We start from the raw sequence: 21,125 nt of genomic DNA, 5'->3' as shown, positions 1-21,125 counted from the left end.
GGAACCATACTTTAGTTGGGGTCTTACCAGAGACTTATATGCCCTCTCCTTTTCATCCTTACTACAACCCCTAAACACCCTCATAACCATGTGCAGAGATCTGTACCCTTTATTTACAATCCCATTTATGCGATTACCCCAATAAAGATCTTTCCTTATATTAACGCCTAGATACTTACAATGATCCCCAAAAGGAATTTTTACCCCATCAGCGCAGTAATTAAAACTGAGAGGACTTTTCCTATTTGTGAAACTCACAACCTGACTTTTAACCCCGTTTATCAACATACCATTGCCTGCTGTCCATCTCACAACATTTTCTAGGTCACGCTGCAGTTGCTCACAATCTTGTAACTTATTTATTACTCTATAGAGAATAACATAATCCGCAAAAAGCCTTACCTCCGATTCCACTCCTTTACTCATATCATTTACATATATAAGAAAACAGAATGGTCCGATAATACTGCCTTGAGGAATTCCCCTCTTAATGATTACAGGGTCAGATAAAGCTTCACCTACTCTAATTCTCTGAGATCTATTTTCTAGAAATATAGCAACCCATTCGGTCACTCTTTTGTCTAGTCCAATTGCACTCATTTTAGCCAGTAGTCTCCCATGATCCACCCTATCAAATGCTTTAGAGAGGTGAATCGCGATACAGTCCATTTGACCACCAGAATCCAAGATATCTGCTATCTCTTGCTGGAATCCTACAAGTTGAGCTTCAGTGGAATAACCTTTCCTAAAACCGAATTTCCTTCTATCGAACCAGTTATTAAGTTCACAAACTTGTCTAATATAATCAGAAAGAATCCCTTCCCAAAGCTTACATACAATGCACGTCAAACTTACTGGCCTGTAATTTTCAGCTTTATGTCTATCACCCTTTCCTTGATACACAGGGCTTACTATAGCAACTCTCCATTCATCTGGTATAGCTCCTCTGACCAAACAATAATCAAATAAGTACTTCAGATATGGTACTATATCCCAACCCATTGTCTTTGGTATATCCCCAGAAATCTGATCAATTCCAGCCGCTTTTCTAGTTTTCAACTTTTGTATCTTATTGTAAATGTCATTGTTATCATATGTAAATTTTAATACTTCTTTGGCCTTAGTCTCCTCCTCTATCTGATCATTATCCTTTTTTTTTTTTCTTGCACCGACACAGATATATCTTATGGCGACGATGGGACTGGAAAGTCCTAGGAATGGGAAGGAAGCGTCCGTGGCCTTAGTTAATGTACAGCCCCAGCATTTGCCTGGTGTGAGAATGGGAAACCACGGAAAACCATCTTCAGGGCTGCCGACATTGGGGTTCGAACCCACTATCTCCCGAATACTGGATACTGGCCGCACTTAAGCGACTGCAGCTATCGAGCTTGGTGACATTATCCTTATAACCAACAATCTTTACATACTGCTGACTGAATACTTCTGCCTTTTGAAGATCCTCACATACACTCTCCCCTTGTTCATTAATTATTCCTGGAATGTCCTTCTTGGAACCTGTTTCTGCCTTAAAATACCTATACATACCTTTCCATTTTTCACTAAAATTTGTATGACTGCCAATTAAGCATGCCATCATGTTATCCTTAGCTGCCTTCTTTGCTAGATTCAATTTTCTGGTAAGTTCCTTCAATTTCTCCTTACTTCCACAGCCATTTCTAACTCTATTTCTTTCCAGTCTGCACCTCCTTCTTAGTATCTTTATTTCTCTATTATAATAAGGTGAGTCCTTACCATTCCTTACTACCCTTAAAGGTATAAACCTGTTTTCGCATTCCTCAACAATTTCTTTAAACCCATCCCAGAGTCTGTTTACATTTTTATTTACCGTTTTCCACCGATCATAGTTACTTTTTAGAAACTGCCTCATGCCTGCTTTATCAGCCATATGGTACTGCCTAATAGTCCTACTTTTAAGACCTTCCTTTCTATCTCATTTATTTTTAACTACGACAAAAACAGCTTCATGATTACTAATACCATCTATTACTTCAGTTTCTCTGTAGAGCTTATCTGGTTTTACGAGCACCACATCCAGGATATTTTTCCCTCTAGTTGGTTCCATCACTTTCTGAATCAACTGTCCTTCCCATATTAACTTATTTGCCATTTGTTGGTCATGCTTCCTGTCGTTCGCATTTCCTTCCCAATTGACATCTGGCAAATTCAGATCTCCTGCTACAATCATATTTCTTTCCATGTCATTTCCCACATAGCCGACTATCCTATCAAATAATTCCGAATCGGCGTCAGTGCTACCCTTTCCCGGTCTGTACACTCCAAATATATCAAGTTGCCTATTATCTTTAGAAATGATCTTTTACACCTAGAATTTCATGTGTCTCATCTTTAACTTTTTCGTAGCTTACAAATTCTTCTTTCACCAGAATGAATACTCAGCCATGATTCAACTCCTATTACAATATCTGGTAAATATCATCATCATCATCATCATCATCATCATCATTTCCCTTTATCCAGCTGTAGCGGGGTAGGGGCAAATATGGTTCCTGTCCACTTTCTTCGGTCTTTCCACCACTCCTCCTCCAACACTGTGTCCCAGTCCAGGTTTTTTTTTATAATGCTACGTTGGATGGTATCCTGCCATCTCAACTTGGTCGTCCACGGCCTCTCCTTCCTTGGATTTGCATTTCCATCACCTTTTTTGGCATTCTTTCGTCACTCATTCGCTTTATGTGCCCAAACCATCTTAGTCGGCTCTTCTCTATTCTATCATTCATTTTTTCCACTCCAATTTCTTCCCAGATTTTCTCATGCCTTATTTTGTCTCTTCTACTCTTCTGTATCATACTCCTCAAGAACTTCATTTCGGCTGCCTGTATTCGACTCTCATCCTTCTTTGTCGTTGTCCAAGTTTCTGCTCCGTAAGTTGTTATGGGTACGTAATACATCTTGTACATAGTATCCTTTGCTTCCGTTGGCACATCTTTGTCGCATAACATGTTTCTTACACTATGATAGAAACAACTTCCAGCTTGAATCCTTTTACTAATCTCAGCATCCAGTCGAACATTCTCCATTAATTCACTCCCCAGGTATTTAAACGTTTCCACTACTTCCAGGGGCTTGTCTGCAAGTCTAATCTGACCTTTCCCTTCTTTCTCCCCTCTAGTCATAACAAGAGTTTTACTCTTTTCTACACTTATTTTCAATCCACATTCCTCGATCTTCCCATTCACCACATTCAACTGTTCTTGAACCTTCCTGTCGTCTTCTCCCCAAATCACAATATCATCTGCAAATAACATCATGTTCATTTCTCTTCCTCCATATGCTGCTTTTGCTGTTCTCATGATGTCATCCATTACTATTGTAAACAGGATTGGTGATAGAACACTTCCCTGTCTCAGCCCACTAGTTATTTTGAACCAACTTGTCCTGCCAACTTGTGTTTGCACGCAACTACAACATTCCTTATACAATGCCATGATCATTTTTATTAATCCCTGTCCAATTCCTTTTTGCACCAGACTGTCCCAAACTTTCGTCCTGGGGACACTGTCATATGCCTTTTCAATGTCAATGAATGTCATCACCATATCATTCTCGTACTCCCAATGCTTTTCCATTAGTTGTCTCATAATGAAAATGGGCTCTATTGTTGGCCTTCCACTTCTGAAACCAAACTGATTTTCCTGTATCTGATTCTCAACCCTCAACCTTATTGTACTTTCCAGTATCCTTTCCATTATCTTAGCAACATGGAATATTAGAGTAATTCCCCTGCAGTTCTTCAAAACTTTCTTATCACCTTTCTTGAAAATTGGGATGATTATTCCTTTTTGCCAATCCTCAGGGACCTCCTTATTCTCCCAGACATTCCTGAGAACCCGATATGTCCACTGCAGGCCTCAGCTCCAGCTGCCTTTATCATCTCCACTGAAATTTCATCTATTCCAGCAGTTTTTCCATTCTTCATCTTTCTTACTGCCATTTCAATTTCATTCATGTAATTTCTTTATCTATTTCTTCATCAACTAATTGCCTTTCCTGGTCGTCCATTGAATGACTGTCATCCGTTCTTATGTTCAGCAGCTTCTGAAAATACTCTCTCCATCTATTTCTTATTTCTTCCGGCTTTGTTAAAATTATACCACCTTCATCCTTCACAAATCTGGTGTTTACTTGATCTCTCTTTTTGTTTCTTAAGATACCATAGAGTAATTTCTTGCTGCCCTGCGTATCATCTCTCAATTTCTGTGTGAATAAGGCCCAGCTTTTCCTCTTTTCTTCCTCCACTACTTTCTTGGCCAAATTCTTTGCCTCCACATATTTTCTTTTACTTTCTTCAGTCTTAGATGTTTTCCATGTTTTCCATGCCATTTTCTTTTCCTTCACTTTAATCTTTACCCTATCATTCCACCGGTGTGTTTCTTTGTCTTTCACATTTCCTGATGTTCTACCACACACCTTTTCTGCACATCCAACCAGTGCTTGCTTAAATCTTTTCCATTCCTCTTCAACATTCCCCGCCTCTGTCCTGGGTACCAAGGGTATTATTTCCCTTTGAAATTCTTCTTGTATACTTTTCTCCTTCAACTTCCATATTTTTAATTCTTTTCTCTCTTCTTAATTGGGGTTCTGGTAAATATATATCTATTAAATTACTTAATTCTATTCCTTTCTTTACAATACTTCTACAGTTCAACACTAACAATTTTATGTCATCCCTACTTGATTTCCAGTTCCCTGTTCCCTTATCGCCGCTCCCTAGGATCAGTGGTAGAGTGTCGGCTGGATCCCAAGATAGCGGGTTCAAACCCGGCATAGGTAGTCAGATTTTTGAAGGGCGGAAAAAAATCCATTCGACACTCCATGTCGTACGATGTCGGCATGTAAAAGATCTCTGGTGACACATTTGGTGTTTACCCGACAAAATTCATTAAATCTCAGACATAGACCCCCCAAGAAAGTTTCGGTTTACTCGGTCTGCCATCTAGTGGGCGTAGAGTAAAACGGAACGTCGAAATTGACGGGCAGACAGCCAGATGGCGTCAAATTGAAATGTCTGCACACGGTAGCTGAGGCCATACGATTATTATTATTGTTGTTGTTGTTATTATTATTATTATTATTATTATTATTATTATTATTATTATTATTATTATTAAACATAAACAACAAAAACACATGACACAATCAAACCAGAAGCAAAAAATCACACAATAAAATCCTGTAAAATAAATGTATGCACAAGAGGAAAAATCACTGCATATCCGGACACCTGAAATAAAATATACACGAAATAAATGCACTTCTTTTTATTGGAGGCTACTGGGATTCCTGACCCAGTTAACATATGCGCCGAGGGCGGGTTTCATCACTGGGCACGTCATGGCCTATTTCTGCTTTTCCTTTCCTGCTGGCCTCCAGGTGTAAAATCTCCCTGTCCAGCAAAGGGACGACAATGGCTAGTGGTATCGGATGAGCTCTGCCTGAGAGGGGCTGTCACAAGGGAGTTTCAACTTCCATCGCTGCACCTACTGTTTCATTCATCGTAAAATAAATCAACCTCCCTTCTATATCAATGCTCTGTACTACACGGTAATAAGGCCCCAATCTCTCATCTCTGTACGTACGCAGCTTCACTATTAGACATTAGGTGCCTCCGGCCTTCTCCCTCACGGTACGGGAGTTCAACCCTTTTCTGTACCAATGAATATCTAGGCAATTCTAGCTCTTCTCTGTATACGCAGCTATAACATATAATTTCCCCTTCACTAAATTTTCACAGGCATCTCAGCCCTGTCTTAACACCCTTGTGTGTCAAATATATATCTCTTTGGCGATCCCTGCCTTTCTCTCATAGCTCTCTTGCTCGGTCCTGCCCGTATTGCTTGCCTTCTTTGCAAGAATAAAGGATACTAACTACACAGCGTCGCACGTAGTTTCCTCATCTGCCATGAAATAAACCTGAAAAGCGTGCCTCATATATAACAATAAAAGAAACCTGTACTATATTGAAATATTCTGCCGAACGATCTTAAGGTGCATAGCTTCTACAACAAAAGAATCTCTCTCTCGTCTCATAACATGACACACACAAATGGAATACACTGAAGTAAAATAAAGGAAACACACTCCTAACTATAACCTAATAATTTCCCTCTTCCCCGTCTAGTAAACAAAACAAAACCAAGGGCTCGAGCATGCATATACCCCTGGGATCAACCACAACGTTACTTTAAACAAATAGCACAACTCAGCTCCAATTAGCTGACATTTATCATTAATTTAATATTTACAAGAGGATCGAACTAGGCTAATTCTCTTATCTAAGGCCATGCTTATAATTTTGACATATTGAACTTAACTTTGCCAATCTCTGCTTTCATAACGGTCCCATGGCCGCTACGTCTTGACATCTTAAGCCATCATCACAACACACTGCATGGTGTTAGAAGCCACTCTGCTGGTCCTGGTTGCTGCCATCACTGTCTTTGAAATGTGGTGCTCCTATAATGGAAATGATGTTAGGATTTCTTCCCCACTCGAAGTACACGAGTACTTACACATATACCTAAAAGAATGGCTGGTTGTGGGTAGCAGCCGGTGTATTACATATTCCCGTTCACACACCGTTAGTTCAGAGATCGGATCCCAGGTGTAGCAATACACAAGAGCGGTACAGAACGCACTCGCTACTACCGCGACCACGATACGCGAGTCGATTATAGTTTGTGCACAGCACAAATGCAAATTAACTCCGCAGGCTTTATTATGTCCGACACTTATACCGTCTCTCACAGTTAATAGTTTCCGTGCCGATACCGTACCTTTACACACAAGCCAGAGGTAACTGCCACACTAACTCGGACTGTTCACTACTGAATCTAAATAAATTCAATCGCACAGGGAATGTGCATATTAATTATAGTCTCAAAATAGTCTCATATTTTGCGATAAATTGTTCTCTCGTCGCCGTAAGACCTATCTGTGTCGGTGCGACGTAAAGCAACTAGCAACAAAAAAAATTTGTTCTTACGTCTAACTTGAACATAGCGTCACTCTTGAAAGTACAAAAGCATACCTGCCAACCCTTCCGATTTACCTGGAAACTTTCCAGTTTTTAACTCTTTTTCTAATTTATTTTTACTTTTTCCTATTTTTGACCAATATAACCTCTAGTACGGCCAATACTCTTCCCCTAGGATAAAGGATAAATTCTTACGTGCTTGTGTAATTTACGAAACCTGATTTTCAAGCATATTTATGTGATTCTTTATTTCTTGAGCGTTTCGTCCGTCGCCTTCGTGTATCGTATTTCCCGCTCACTACAGCTGCGTGTCCTCTGTATACAGCTGGGGATTCTGGGTGGCAATCGTCCTGCAAGCAAGAGAGGCTAGCGACTCAGTTAATCGGGACGAAAGAATGAGTTTGTTATTGTGCTGTTCGCACGCTGTTAACATCGTTTCTGTGCGTAGTTTCGTCGGAGTTGTAGGCCACGTGTTTTTTCTTGGATTTCTATGTTTTCCCCGTCTGTCAAAGTCATATGTTAATAATGTATGGGATATATTGAATTGTTTTGTATGTGGTAGTATTTAAGTGCATAATCTTAATGAGTTGAGTGTTTTTAAGGGGGTTGTGTCAGTGACAAATTCTGGAATTTTCTTTTCTCGTTATGGCCAAAAAAATATAACAAACGATATCTCCAAGTTTCAGAGATACCTATAAATTTCCGTTCATTTTACCGTCTGATAAAGGATACTACCATATTTTCTCGCATAATTAACGCCCTTACATAATTTACGCATCCCAATATTCTTGGGTCCAAAGTGGAGAAAAAGAAATGTTCACGTATTTGACTTACCCACAACTTCGAAACAACTATCAAACAGTTCCGGACGCGTTTCGAAATAAAGATGTCATCTATTCAAGTAGCAGGCTTCCTATTGCAAAAGCAGGCATTCCAAATACAGGGCAACGTGCTGTTATTAGCCGACAGGAAATCCCACTGCACTAGTTTTAAGAGTGTTTCGGCTACAGGACATTGTGTGATCTCAAAATTGTTTGTCAGTCTACAGTTTTCGTATAATACTGCATCATGCAAACTCGCGGTGATCAGTTACGCAGAAACATACGGGATTAGAGCAGCGGGCAGCAGGTATTCAGTGTCCAAATGAAACGTGCGCTACCGCGGTAACAGAAGTGCACTTCAAGCGGCCAACAAGTCTCGCAAAGCATTTCGCGGACCGAAAAGCGGCAAGTTTCGGCAAGTTGAGGAATATCTGCTTAAATATATGATTTGGTTACTTTGCTGTTTCTCACGAAATGAAGTATTTAAAGAATGGGAAATAGCTGCTGCACCTGGGATCATTGTCTCGGATTTGAAGGTTAGCCGAGGCTTGATTAATTTTATGAAGGGAAATGGACTTACTCTTCAATGAAGAACATTATACCAAAAAATGACGAATGATTTCAACCTTTTTCATCGCTTTGTTAATGAGAAGCGTAAAGTGAAGGAATATTTAATCTCCTTTATAGGAACCGCAGGTCAGACGCCAGTCAGTTTCCATATTCCACAAAGTCGAACAATCGATAAGAAAGAAACATACAGGATTATCGTACGCACTACCGGAAGCAAGAAACAACGATGTACTGCAATGCTTGCTGTAACAGCTGATGGCAGAAAGCTTGCACCTTACATTGTACTAAAACGAAAAACAATGCCTAAAGCAAAATTTCCACTAGTGATCCACGTTCGTATTCAAGAGAAAGGGTGGACGGACACGTCACTCGTACAAGATTGGATACAAACGGTTTGGGGTTTTCTTTTTTATTGCCGGTATATCATTGTTATGACATTACATGAATTGTACTTTTATTAGTTCATGTTTATTTCACTTCAGGTCGTATTGACAGCTCGTAATGTGAAGAATATTTTCCAGTGTCTGTACTTCAACCCCACGTGTCTAACTTACCTGATGTACAGTACTGACTTTTCAGAAAAAAACGCACGCCGGAATTTTACGCAAAATGACAATAACCGCAAATGAGTTGAACCAGTTGTGTTTATATTATATTTGATGTATCTTTTAAATGTAAATGAATTGTAAATCATTTGTAAATATCTGAATTCTTTGAATAATTTACGCATCCGAAGTTTTCGCCTGTATTTTTTATCAAAAATGTGCATTAATTATGCAAGAAAATACGGTATTATGCATTTTGTTGTGTGTGTCGGTGTGACATAAATATTATTATTCATATGTAAGTGTCATAAATGGGAATGATTAGGTACATTATCTTGTAACCAATTTTATGTTTTCTTATTTTAATATTTTAAATTTAATGGTCAATTCGCATTGTAACTCTAGATATGCATGCCTTTTATCCTGACTTTTTTTCACCTAGACAGTGGTGGAATACATGTGATGATATCCAAGAATTTAAAAATCTTCCTATTGTTGGTTTCTAATAGTTGGCAGGTATGCAAAAGCATAGAACTAGCATGTCAGTCAGAGGCTGCATCGACTGCCGACCGGAATAAACTGAGGACGAAAAACGAATGAGAGCGCTTTCCCCGCGACTCGCTCTTTTAAAGATTCCTTAGCTTTATTCAAACAAGGGGAACCCCCAAGATACAATACCCTGACGGTTCTACCGCTTTCTGAGGACAAAGCACTGAACTGTTGCATCAATTCTATACCATGATTAAATGTAATCAATACTCCTGCATACAGGTAGTTGTAAATTCACAATTAACCCTTTGGACATATCAAAACTGTGGAGCACAGGTTTAATAACAGATTTTGTACGTAAAGTGATGATGGTCCAGCACTGCGGTAAGCGAAGTTGGTAGTTCTGAAGTCACTGTTTTGGGGATCCCAGCTGCCAGAAACCCCGCCTCCAAGCTCGCGATTAGCCTCTTTCAAACGTGCCGCACACAGGCGATACTGCGACACTCTCAACCAAATTATTTAAAAATTTCAAACTGAATGCAGATACGAGGCATTCTAACTTCGCACGGTCCAGAAAGCGTCCGTTAACCAACTGCCTCTCACACAAAGCTATCCTTTTTAAAATGAGCCCACAGTATTATGCAATATTTCAAATACATAGACTATTCATGGGGCATGTACGATATGTAGAGTTCGTGGTTTATAGAATTTAAAAATCAGAGATTTAGCATTTTGATTTCCAAATTTAGCGTTTTGTAGCAAACTGGTTGAAAATAGGCATAATTTGATTGCAAAGTCGGCACATCAATATATCTGTATCGCTTACATAAAAATGTTCCGATTTGTAAGTCTGTACGCTGTTTGATCGTCACTTCGCTTCTACCCGTGGCTACCAGACAATAAATCGCTACCGTACTTTAAAACAGAACTAGTACTCAACACCTATGTCAAAAATAACAAGACTATGATCAAGTGGCAAGACGAAGTGAATGAATGCGTGTGCTTGAAAGTGTATTAAGATGTTTGATTGGTTGTTCTTTGCACTTCTCTTTGAGTGTTGAAAGATATTCCACACATTGAAAGATTTAAGGTGCCGTAATAATGCTTTCCCCTGAAATAAATAACATAGCCTATGTTTTATATTTAAGAAAAATGCATCTTTTTAAAAAGATATACGTTAATTTGCGTAAAATCGAGTATTTCGCATAAATTGTATAATTTTGCATTTTGAACCAATTTCGCATTTTATCGCTAATTCAAAATCGCTAAAAACCACTCATAGAGGTCATATAAGATGAAGGCACATACACTGACAAAGTTTCAACATATTTCGCATTTATTGCAAATTCTTTTTTTTTTTTGCTAGCGGCTTTACGTCGCACCGACACAGATAGGTCTTATGGCGACGATGGGATAGGAAAGGCCTAGGAGTTGGAAGGAAGCGGCCATGGCCTTAATTAAGGTACAGCCCCAGCATTTGCCTGGTGTGAAAATGGGAAACCACGGAAAACCATCTTAAGGGCTGCCGATAGTGGGATTCGAACCTACTATCTCCCGGATGCAAGCTCACAGCCGCGCGCCTCTACGCGCACGGCCAACTCGCCCGGTATTGTTGCAAATGCTAAAAAACCACAAACTTTAATGATATGTCTCAATAGTGTCACAATTCAAACTGAACAGAAACAAAAAAAATCAAATTGTTGAGACTGCTAATTACAATTTCCTATTAAAAACGGGAAACTACAGCCGTAATTACCTCCCGAGGACATGCAGCTCTCTCTGTATGAATGATGTACTGATGATGGCTTCCTCCCGGGTAAAATATTCCGGAGGTAAACTAGTCCCCCATTCGGATCTCCGGGTGGGGACTACACGAGAAGGGGCGATCATCAGGAAGATGGATACGGACATTCTGCGAGTCGGAGCGTGGAATGTTAGAAGTTTGAATCGTTGTGGTAGGTTAGAGAATCTGAAAAGGGAGATGGATAGGCTAAAGTTAGATGTAGTTGGTATAAGTGAAGTACGTTGGCAGGAAGAACAGGATTTTTGGTCAGGCGACTACCGAATTATCAACACAAAATCAAACAGGGGAAATGCAGGAGTTGGTTTAATAATGAATAAGAAAATAGGGCAGCGGGTAAGCTACTACGACCAGCATAGTGAAAGAATTATTGTCGTCAAGATAGACACCAAACCAATGCCCACCACAACAGTGCAGGTCTATATGCCTACTAGTTCAGTGGATGATGAAGAAATCGAAAGAATATATGAGGAGATAGAAGATGTAATACAATATGTAAAAGGTGACGAGAATCTAATTGTGATGGGAGACTGGAATGCAGTGGTAGGCCAAGGAAGAGAAGGTAGTACAGTAGGAGAATTTGGATTGGGACAAAGGAACGAAAGAGGAAGTCGGCTGGTTGAATTCTGCACTGATCATAATTTAGTCCTTGCCAATACTTGGTTCAAACACCACAAACGACGGCTGTATACGTGGACGAGACCTCGAGACACTGGAAGGTATCAAATAGACTTCATTATGATTAGGCAGAGATTCAGAAACCAGGTGTTGGATTGCAAAACTTTCCCAGGATCAGACGTGGACTCTGACCACAACTTGTTGGTCATGAAATGCCATCTGAAGTTGAAGAAATTGAAGAAAGGAAAGAATGCAAAAAGATGGGATCTAGACTAGTTGCAAGAAAAGAGTGTGAGGGATTGTTTCAAGGAACATGTTGCACAAGGACTAAATGAAAATGCTGAAGGAAACACTTTAGAGGAAGAGTGGAGAGTCATGAAAAATGAAGTCAGTAGGGCTGCTGAAGAAATGTTAGGAAGGAAGAAAAGATCAACTAAAAATCAGTGGATAACTCAGGAGATACTAGACCTGATTGATGAACAACGAAAATACAAGAATGCTAGAAATGAAGAGGGCAGAAAAGAATACAGGCGATTAAAGAATGAAGTGGATAGAAAGTGCAAGGTAGCTAAGGAAGAATGGCTGAAGGAGAAGTGCAAGGATGTCGAAGGCTGTATGGTCTTAGGAAAGGTAGATGCTGCATACAGGAAAATCAAAGAAACCTTTGGAGAAAGGAAATCTAGGTGTATGAATATTAAGAGCTCAGATGGAAAGCCACTTCTAGGGAAAGAAGACAAAGCAGAAAGATGGCAGGAGCATATCCAACAGTTGTATCAAGGTAAAGATGTAGATAATTTGGTTCTGGAACATGAAGGGGCTGTTGATGCTGATGAAATGGGAGACCCAATTTTGAGGTCAGAGTTTGACAGAGCTGTGAGTGACCTAAATAGGAACAAGGCACCTGGAATTGATGACATTCCCTCTGAATTACTGACTGCCTTAGGAGAAACCAGCATGGCAAAGTTATTTCATTTAGTGTGCAAGATGTATGAGACAGGAGAAGTCCCATCCGATTTTCGGAAGAATGTTGTTATACCTATTCCCAAGAAAGCCGGTGCTGACAGGTGTGAAAACTACCGCACCATTAGTTTAGTATCTCATGCCTGCAAAATTTTAACACGTATTATTTACAGAAGAATGGAAAAACAAGTTGAAGCTGAGTTGGGAGAAGATCAGTTTGGCTTCAGAAGAAATGTAGGAACACGTGAAGCAATCCTGACTTTACGTCTGATCTTAGAGGATCGAATCAAGAAGGACAAGCCCACGTACATGGCATTCATAGATCTAGAAAAGGCATTCGATAATGTTGATTGGACCAAGCTATTTATGATTCTGAAGATGATAGGGATCAGATACCGAGAACGAAGAATTATCTACAATCTGTATAAAAATCAGTCTGCAGTGATAAGAATCGAGGGCTTTGAAAAAGAAGTAGCAATCCAGAAAGGAGTGAGGAAAGGCTGCAGTTTGTCCTCTCTCCTTTTCAATGTTTACATAGAACAGGCAGTAAAGGAAATCAAAGAGAAATTTGGAAAGGGAATCACAGTCCAAGGAGAGGAAATCAAAACTTTGAGATTTGCCGATGATATTGTTATTTTATCTGAGACTGCAGAAGATCTCGAGAAATTGCTGAATGGTATGGATGAAGTCTTGGGTAAGGAGTACGAGATGAAAATAAATAAGTCCAAAACAAAAGTAATGGAGTGCAGTCGAACGAAGGCAGGTGATGTAGGAAATATTAGATTAGGAAATGAAGTCTTAAAGGAAGTAGATGAATATTGTTACTTGGGTAGTAAAATAACTAACGATGGCAGAAGTAAGGAGGACATAAAATATAGACTAGCACAAGCAAGGAAGAGCTTTCTTAAGAAAAGAAATTTGCTCACTTCAAACATTGATATCGGAATTAGAAAGATGTTTTTGAAGACTTTCGTGTGGAGCGTGGCATTGTATGGAAGTGAAACATGGACGATAACTAGCTCAGAAAGAAAGAGAATAGAAGCTTTTGAAATGTGGTGTTACAGAAGAATGCTGAAGGTGAGATGGATAGATCGAATCACGAATGAAGAGATACTGAATCGAATTGGTGAGAGGAGATCGATTTGGCTAAATTTGACGAGAAGAAGAGATAGAATGATAGGACACATCTTAAGACACCCAGGACTTGTTCAGTTGGTTTTTGAAGGAAGTGTAGGTGGTAAGAACGGTAGGGGTAGACCAAGGTATGAATATGACAAGCAGATTAGAACAGATGTAGGATGCAATAGTTACGTAGAAATGAAAAGGTTAGCACAGGATAGGGTGGCATGGAGGGCTGCATCAAACCAGTTTATGGACTGATGACTCAAACAAACATTAAAAAAGTAAGAAACAAGCCCATTGTTGTAAACACATAGAGGCTTAGTTGATTGGAATGATTAAAAAAATATTAGTATAAAATATAACAAAATAAGGTAGAGAATTTCCATTTAAAAAAGTATTCATTGTGGGTCATATAGACCTGAACAGAACAACGGGGTTAAGACAAGTATGGGGTGGTATAAATAAATGATGCAGAGTTCACAACTATGTTCAAAATGTCACAGTACAGTAGAAGTTAAGAAAGGAACCAGCAACATAAAGTATAATATTTATGAAGATGAATCATTATAAATTTTACATAGGAGAGCTATGTGTTCATTGACAAGGCTAGGAACTGCCAACCAAATTTCATAAATCGTATATTCCATAACACTTGTCTGAAATTGATACAATATGACATCACATTTGCATGTATGACACAGGTCTAACAAAGTCGAACCACTTATGTCTCTCTCTCTCTCTCTCTCTCTCTGACTTTTACAGCTTCATTGGACCACTTAATTCAATCATTTTCTGGTCATCATCTTCGATTTCTTTCTGAATTGCCTAGTAGCTTTTAATTCATTCCGATCTTTTGTGTTGGTCATCATCTGTAAATACCTTTGGTGTCCTTATAACGTGATCTAAAAAGAGATCCATATATATATATATATATATATATATATATATATGTCAATCACTGCGTTCTACTGTGTGTGTTGTTGCCTTATGCTGTTCTTAAACAGACCTGTTTATCATAATCTGGATCTTGGCCGCTCTTTCCTTTCATTTGTAATTCCATAGCTTTGGCATGCTTTCTTCATTCCATACTTAACATGCTAAAACTTCCAGAATGCCAAGATGTTTAGTAATCATAAACTAGGTATCTAATATTTAATAAATCAAGTATTTATTAATTCATTCATTCAAATCAGTTCATAATTAATGTTGGAGTTGGAATTTGATATGACAAGGTTGACTATTTACTTGTTATTATGGTGACAATATTATTCTTAGGCCTTTTTTTGTTGGTTTTGTGATTTGATACCTTTTTTTTAACTTATATTGTTTTAAATTTGTTTCTTTTTTTCAGGCACAAGTATAGAAGCTGAAAAAAGACTTTCTGCGTAAAGAGTTGTAGATGTGATGAGAAACATTACTTGGTAGCTCCATTACTTGTTATCTGAGTTTTGTTTAAGAAAAAGAGAAAAAATGAAGAATGGCCGTAATATTTTTACATTTGTAATTGTTGTAGTGTTCACTTCTGCAGTATGTATGAGGAATGCTCAAAATAAGTGTGTGTAGTTTTACCTCAAGGAAAGTGTGTGCCAGTACTTTTCAGGGGATTACTTGTTGAGAATGATGTAAATAATGTTAAATACTCTTGGTTTGGTAGAACCATGCGTTGCTCTGATGGTAAGCTTCGTATCTCAGCCAGTGATGTCTCATATTTTCAATTGCTTTTACAAATGTCATATAACCAGTGTGAACATTTCTTGAGTGTGGAGTTTAAGTATTACTTATGAGCGTCGCATTGAAGTAAGAACATAAGAGCAACCAACAAGTAGAAGTTAGGTTTGTGAATTTTGAACTCTGTCATTGAGGGAAAGATGGAAGTGATTATAGAGGACAGGACAGTCCTGTTATACTCATAGTATAATGATACAGTAAGTGGTGCTGATGTAATTCGTATGGTATTGTTGTGGTGAAATGCAATGGTGTTAGTGGTTCATAAGAATGAAGAGGAATAATTCATTGGGAAGAAGGAAGGATATAGTTGTCCAGTGTCAGTATTGTTGTATGTGACCCCTCCAGAATTTGGTTTTAAAACTTCAAGGTAGGATTGTGGAGATGACTAGATTTTTTGTGATGCAATAAGATAGAATAACTTGTTTTACCATAAATGTCTTGTATTCCTTTCAATAGTAAGCTTTCATCTAATATTTTGTATCCATTGGCGGAAAGTAAGTTTTCATTTCTTGACTGATCACGGTATAATTTGAATCTCTTCTTACTTTTAGGTGTTTGTTTTATTTGGCATCAGTAGTCATTCATATGTGGCTGATTATCTGAGCCAAATATTTGCGAATGTTGTGATTATTTGGCGGATTTTTAAAAATACAGTGAGGTCTTGATTCACTGTTTTTGATGGGAAGATGAAACTAGAAACAGCTGTGATATTAAAAGTCATTACCAAGCTGCTTCGCCATATCCTGTATGCTCGACATGGTATGAAATATAACTTTTTTTTTTAAATAAATGTACGTTGATACTGTATATACGTGAATAATCTGTGTAACCTTGTTTTAGGAGAGAATTTATAGAAAAAGAAAATTGGCTATAATTTGTATTTTATTTGCAAGAAATGAATCCGACATAATGATAAACTCCAATCCTGAGTAAAATACAAATTTGTTTTAAGAGACTAAATCATAATCTTCACATGCTGTTGGGTAGTCAACCTGTTTGTCAGATTTGTTGTGCAGTTTGCTTACCTTTCTCCGATATTTGAAATGAGCTAATTTTGCCTATGTTGTAAGGGGTGTGGTGTCTGTTATTAGCTGTATAGGGATGCGTTGTGCTAAATGCCTGGCGGTTACTATTTGATTTTTGAAGTTGCTCTCTTTTTTTTTTCCGGTCGCGAGTACAGCTTTCTCTGGCATACTTTATTCTTGCTGTGCGGTTTCCAACCCTAAGTTTTTTTTTTTTTAGCCTTGAATGAGCGATTATGAGAACTCATCATATTTAATATTGTGTGAACACTTCACTTCTAGGCCTGACAGTGCTATAGTATAACAGGATCCATTGAGGTAAAATGGTACCAACCTTATTTCGAAAAGTGCGCGCACCAATATTTTTCTTCACTAAATTCCGTAAAAAATATGCGCAGGGTGTTCTCGTATATATGGTATGTTTCATGTTGAGTAACACTCTTTCCTTCTGTACTTCAAATGAGTGATTCTGGAAAGATTTTAAATTAAATGCTGATGTAAATGTAACTGCACAAGCCCTTATCGTACTCTTTATGTCTCGTGAATAAACTAATGCTGCCGTCTTTTCCTATTTGCTATATTTATAGAGAATGTGGAGAGTTTTACTCTTATCAGTTTTTGGCTGGAGTTTGGGAAGGATACTAATGTAGAGGGGGAACAATGATTGTACAATCCTACACTCTTACAGGACAAAACTCTCAAAACTTCTAAATAAAAGTATATTATAGTTCTCAAAATGATTTTTGGTGAGAAGACTGGCTGTAAATATTGAATTATGTCAGTGAAGAAGAGAGGAAATGTATTGCCTGTAGATCCTGCCATAGTGATAGATATCTTAACCCTTTGTTTACTGATGGGATTTTTAAGTTCCACCTTTTAAAAATCTCTGCAGAAATTGCATGTTACCTGGAGACCTGACAGGACTCCTCAGTCCTCTTTGGAAATAGTTTCAGAATCTAGTGAGAGATGGGAGCATCAATCATGCACGATATACAGCAGCTATCTGGCTGACATGCATGGCACCAAGTAGTGGTGGTGAAGCCATTATGGTGAATGTTGAAGCACCAAAAAAATTGATTTGTGATAGCATTTCTACTGCTCAAATGGTACGCGAATATATATATATATTTGCTAGTTGTTTTACGTCGCACCGACACAGATAGGTCTTACGGCGACTATGGGACAGGAAAGGGCTAGGAGTGGGAAGGAAGCGGCCGTGGCCTTAATTAAGGTACAGCCCCAGCATTTGCCTGGTGTGAAAATGGAAAACCACGGAAAACCATTTTCAGGGCTGCCGGCAGTGGGGTTCGAACCTACTATCTCCCGAATACTGGATACTGGCCGCACTTAAGCAACTGCAGCTATCGAGCTCGGTAAGCGAATATTTTTCTCTCCTAAATGACTGCCTGAAATAACAAATTCTTCTGTATGAACTTATTCATTACGTAGCATTGTGGAATTCTGGTGTTATAAAATACTGGGAGCCTGTAAGTCACGTCAGGTACCAGAGATAAACAAGAGTGGTTAAGGTTATATTTGGAAGTTGCTAACTACATTAGTATCCATGGATTATTTGACAGCCTATTCATGGTAAATAGCTTCAGTGCCATTGACAAATCATTATTTAGCTTTATTTCAGCAATTAAGTGTTTAGTTAGTTGTCCACCTAAAATAACTCGTGAACCATTCAAGATATTAACATTCTGTTTTCACTTTCAGTAATGGTACCAAGGGGCTCATAATTGGACTTACAGTACTTTTTCATGGTGTCACTATCTTCAGAGATAATGGTACTAACTTTGTTTTTTTAAATGGAACTGTACTGTTTTCTACACATAGCATTAACACGTTGACTGCCAAGGCACATAGCAAGAAATGTCCCGGTGGCCAAAGCATTTTTTCTTCTATGCATGTAGTAAATAAGCAGTAAAGCAAAATAGGAAGTGATATTTCACTTAAGTGTTCAATGTACGTACGAAATACAATAAAAATTCCCAGCACCCCGAGGTACTGCCGTGGCCCCACAGAAAAGTTCACTGCATGGTTTTGCCTAGGCAGCCAGAGCGGTTCAGTCTAGCGGTACTAGAAGCTTGCATCGCCTGAGAGTACACATTGTAGATAACAGAGCGTGCCACGATTTGTTTACTAGCACTTAGGACTACAATTGCAAGGTACTCGTTGTTTTACATTAGGGTGTGTGTGAAATACTTGCGAGATATTTTTAAGTTATTTTACCAGTGAACAGAGAGGTTAGTTATAAAAATAAAACTGTTTTCTTCTCGAACTCGGAAGATAATGACGCTAGCCCTTCAGTGTGTAAAACAAAACAACTCTTCACTAAATTAAATTTGAAATATATTTATTTCCTATTTACTCCTTGCCAAATGCTCAATGGTAATGTAAAATGTTGCTATGTTGTCAATTTAGAAAATGCAAATATGCTCATGTTTACGCTATATTTATTACGATAAGCGTAGAAATCAGCTCAGGTATGGGTGCAACAATTTGGAAGGAATCAGTATGGCCTGTTGATTAGGTAAGCATAAGATTGGGGTGAAGATGGGAAATCACAGAAAACTATAACCAGGTTTCCCGACATTAGGATTCAAACCCACAACCTCCAAAATCTTAGCTTGCGAGTTAGCTAACCCGGTACACCTAAGCGCATGGCTAAACTGATTGGACAAATACTTGCATATTGCCAATAAAATGAGGTTGGATTAATAAAAAATAAAGACTATATTTTGGAAACCAAGCATGCCAGGATTGGCTCCAAGGCCATAGCGGTACGCTAGCATAGCGACTTCAACAGCTCAGCGGTCCGCCGGCCCGGCAGGGGACGTCATATAGCAACATCTGTCAGCGGTACTTTGTACCACCATGGCCTCATGAGACACTCGCTCAGCAGTACAATGTACCACTCTGGCAGCCAACGTGTTAAACATAAATATTATAAATTCATCACTGTGATTATTTTGAAAATCGGACAAGTACTTCTCGAGAAAATGTAATGTATTCAAACATACTTCATTTGCCTGCTGGGGACTGCCCTGTTCGATTCACGCTACATACGAAACAAGCTGGCTGTTGACATATGGGGTTGCTTCACTTTTATCTGACAAATATTTGTTGGTATTCTCTCTACTGTGCTCATAGATACACTATGATAATGTGTATGATTTTATACCCTAAATATCGCCATAGGTAACAGGTAAAGGAAAAGCAGACTCAGACTTCCCTTAGTTAACCATTGTTCTTTTCTGATATCATCATCATCATCATCATCATCATCATCATCATCATCATCATCATTTCTTTGCTCCAGCAAGCCGGGTGCGGTTGTGTATGAGCCGCCTCCAGTTTGTTCTATCCATCCACATACAGATGCTGCTCATATATGCGACACCAGTACACATCTCTAATTTCAAGGTCCTTCATTATCCGTTTTTCCCAAACATCACGAGGTCTTCCTCTTGGTCTCTTCCCAGGAACATTGTGGTCAGAGTATGTTCGAAGAGTCCTGTGAGGGTTCATTCTTTTCATGTGACCACGCCATTGCAATCTCTTCACTTCTAGAGTCTCCAGCAAGCTTCTTTCCAATCCAAGCTATTGTCAGATATCCACATTCCTTATTTTATCCCTTTCTTCTTGTTTTTTGTAGACAAGAACGGAGGAACTTCATTTCTGTTGCCTGAAGACGACTCTTTGTTGGTTCAGTAAGTGTTGCTGCTTCCAGGCCGTACGTCAGTATAGGTACTAGATATATTTTGTACAAGCTGATCTTGGAAACTGGAAATGTTTCATCCCAAAGTATTTGACGTACAGCGTGATAGAATTTGGAAGCTTTTTGTATTCTGTTACTAAACTCTTGATGTATGGTATTGTCTGATGACAGAACGCTACCTAAATACTGGAAGTTGTCTGCAATATCCATCTCCTCATCTCCAGTTCTTCGATGAACAGTTGGAGAGTTTCTACTCATCACCAAGCCAACTGTCTTCGTTTTGCTGATTTTGAGACCTAAGGTTGTAAAACCTTCATGCCAGAAATCTAGTCTAGTTTGTACTTCCTCTTCTGTCTCACCCCATACCATTACATCATCAGCAAAAACCAGGGCATTAGTTGTTGGACCCTTTCTCTTAACTGCTTTTAAAACTTCATCCATTATGATTATGAAGAGAAGTGGTGAAAGACAACTTCCTTGCTGTACTCCACTCTTCGTTTCAAACCAACCTGACCTTCCATCCTAGACCTGGACACAACACTGGGTAATCGTTGTACTCGTGGTATTATGTCATTGGGCACTTTCTTGTGTCTCGAACCTTCCCATATATGCCTGCGTGGTACATGGTCATGTGCTTTCTCGATGTCCAGAAAAACAGTTATAAGTGTTTTACCTTTCTCCCAATACTTGTCATAGAGCATTCTGGTGGC

General features: G+C 38.8%; 1 protein-coding gene across 2 annotated transcripts in view; it reads left to right on the top strand.

The window, feature by feature from the left end:
- The window catches only part of LOC136867305 (pre-mRNA-splicing factor 38B), a 141,802-nt gene extending 124,007 nt beyond the window's left edge, over positions 1-17,795 (top strand). For both annotated transcript variants that reach the window (XM_067144458.2, XM_067144459.2), the window contains exon 9: positions 15,293-17,795. In XM_067144458.2, the coding sequence (XP_067000559.1) occupies positions 15,293-15,311 (19 nt within the window). In that variant the 3' untranslated portion in view covers positions 15,312-17,795. The remainder of the gene's footprint in view (positions 1-15,292) is intronic.
- Positions 17,796-21,125: the final 3,330 nt, after the last annotated feature.

This window comes from Anabrus simplex, chromosome 3 (genome assembly GCF_040414725.1).
Source record: "Anabrus simplex isolate iqAnaSimp1 chromosome 3, ASM4041472v1, whole genome shotgun sequence".
Classification (NCBI taxonomy): Eukaryota; Metazoa; Arthropoda; class Insecta; order Orthoptera; family Tettigoniidae; genus Anabrus; species Anabrus simplex.
Note: the sequence above shows the minus strand (reverse complement) of the source record. Positions and strands in the feature narration are given on the sequence as shown.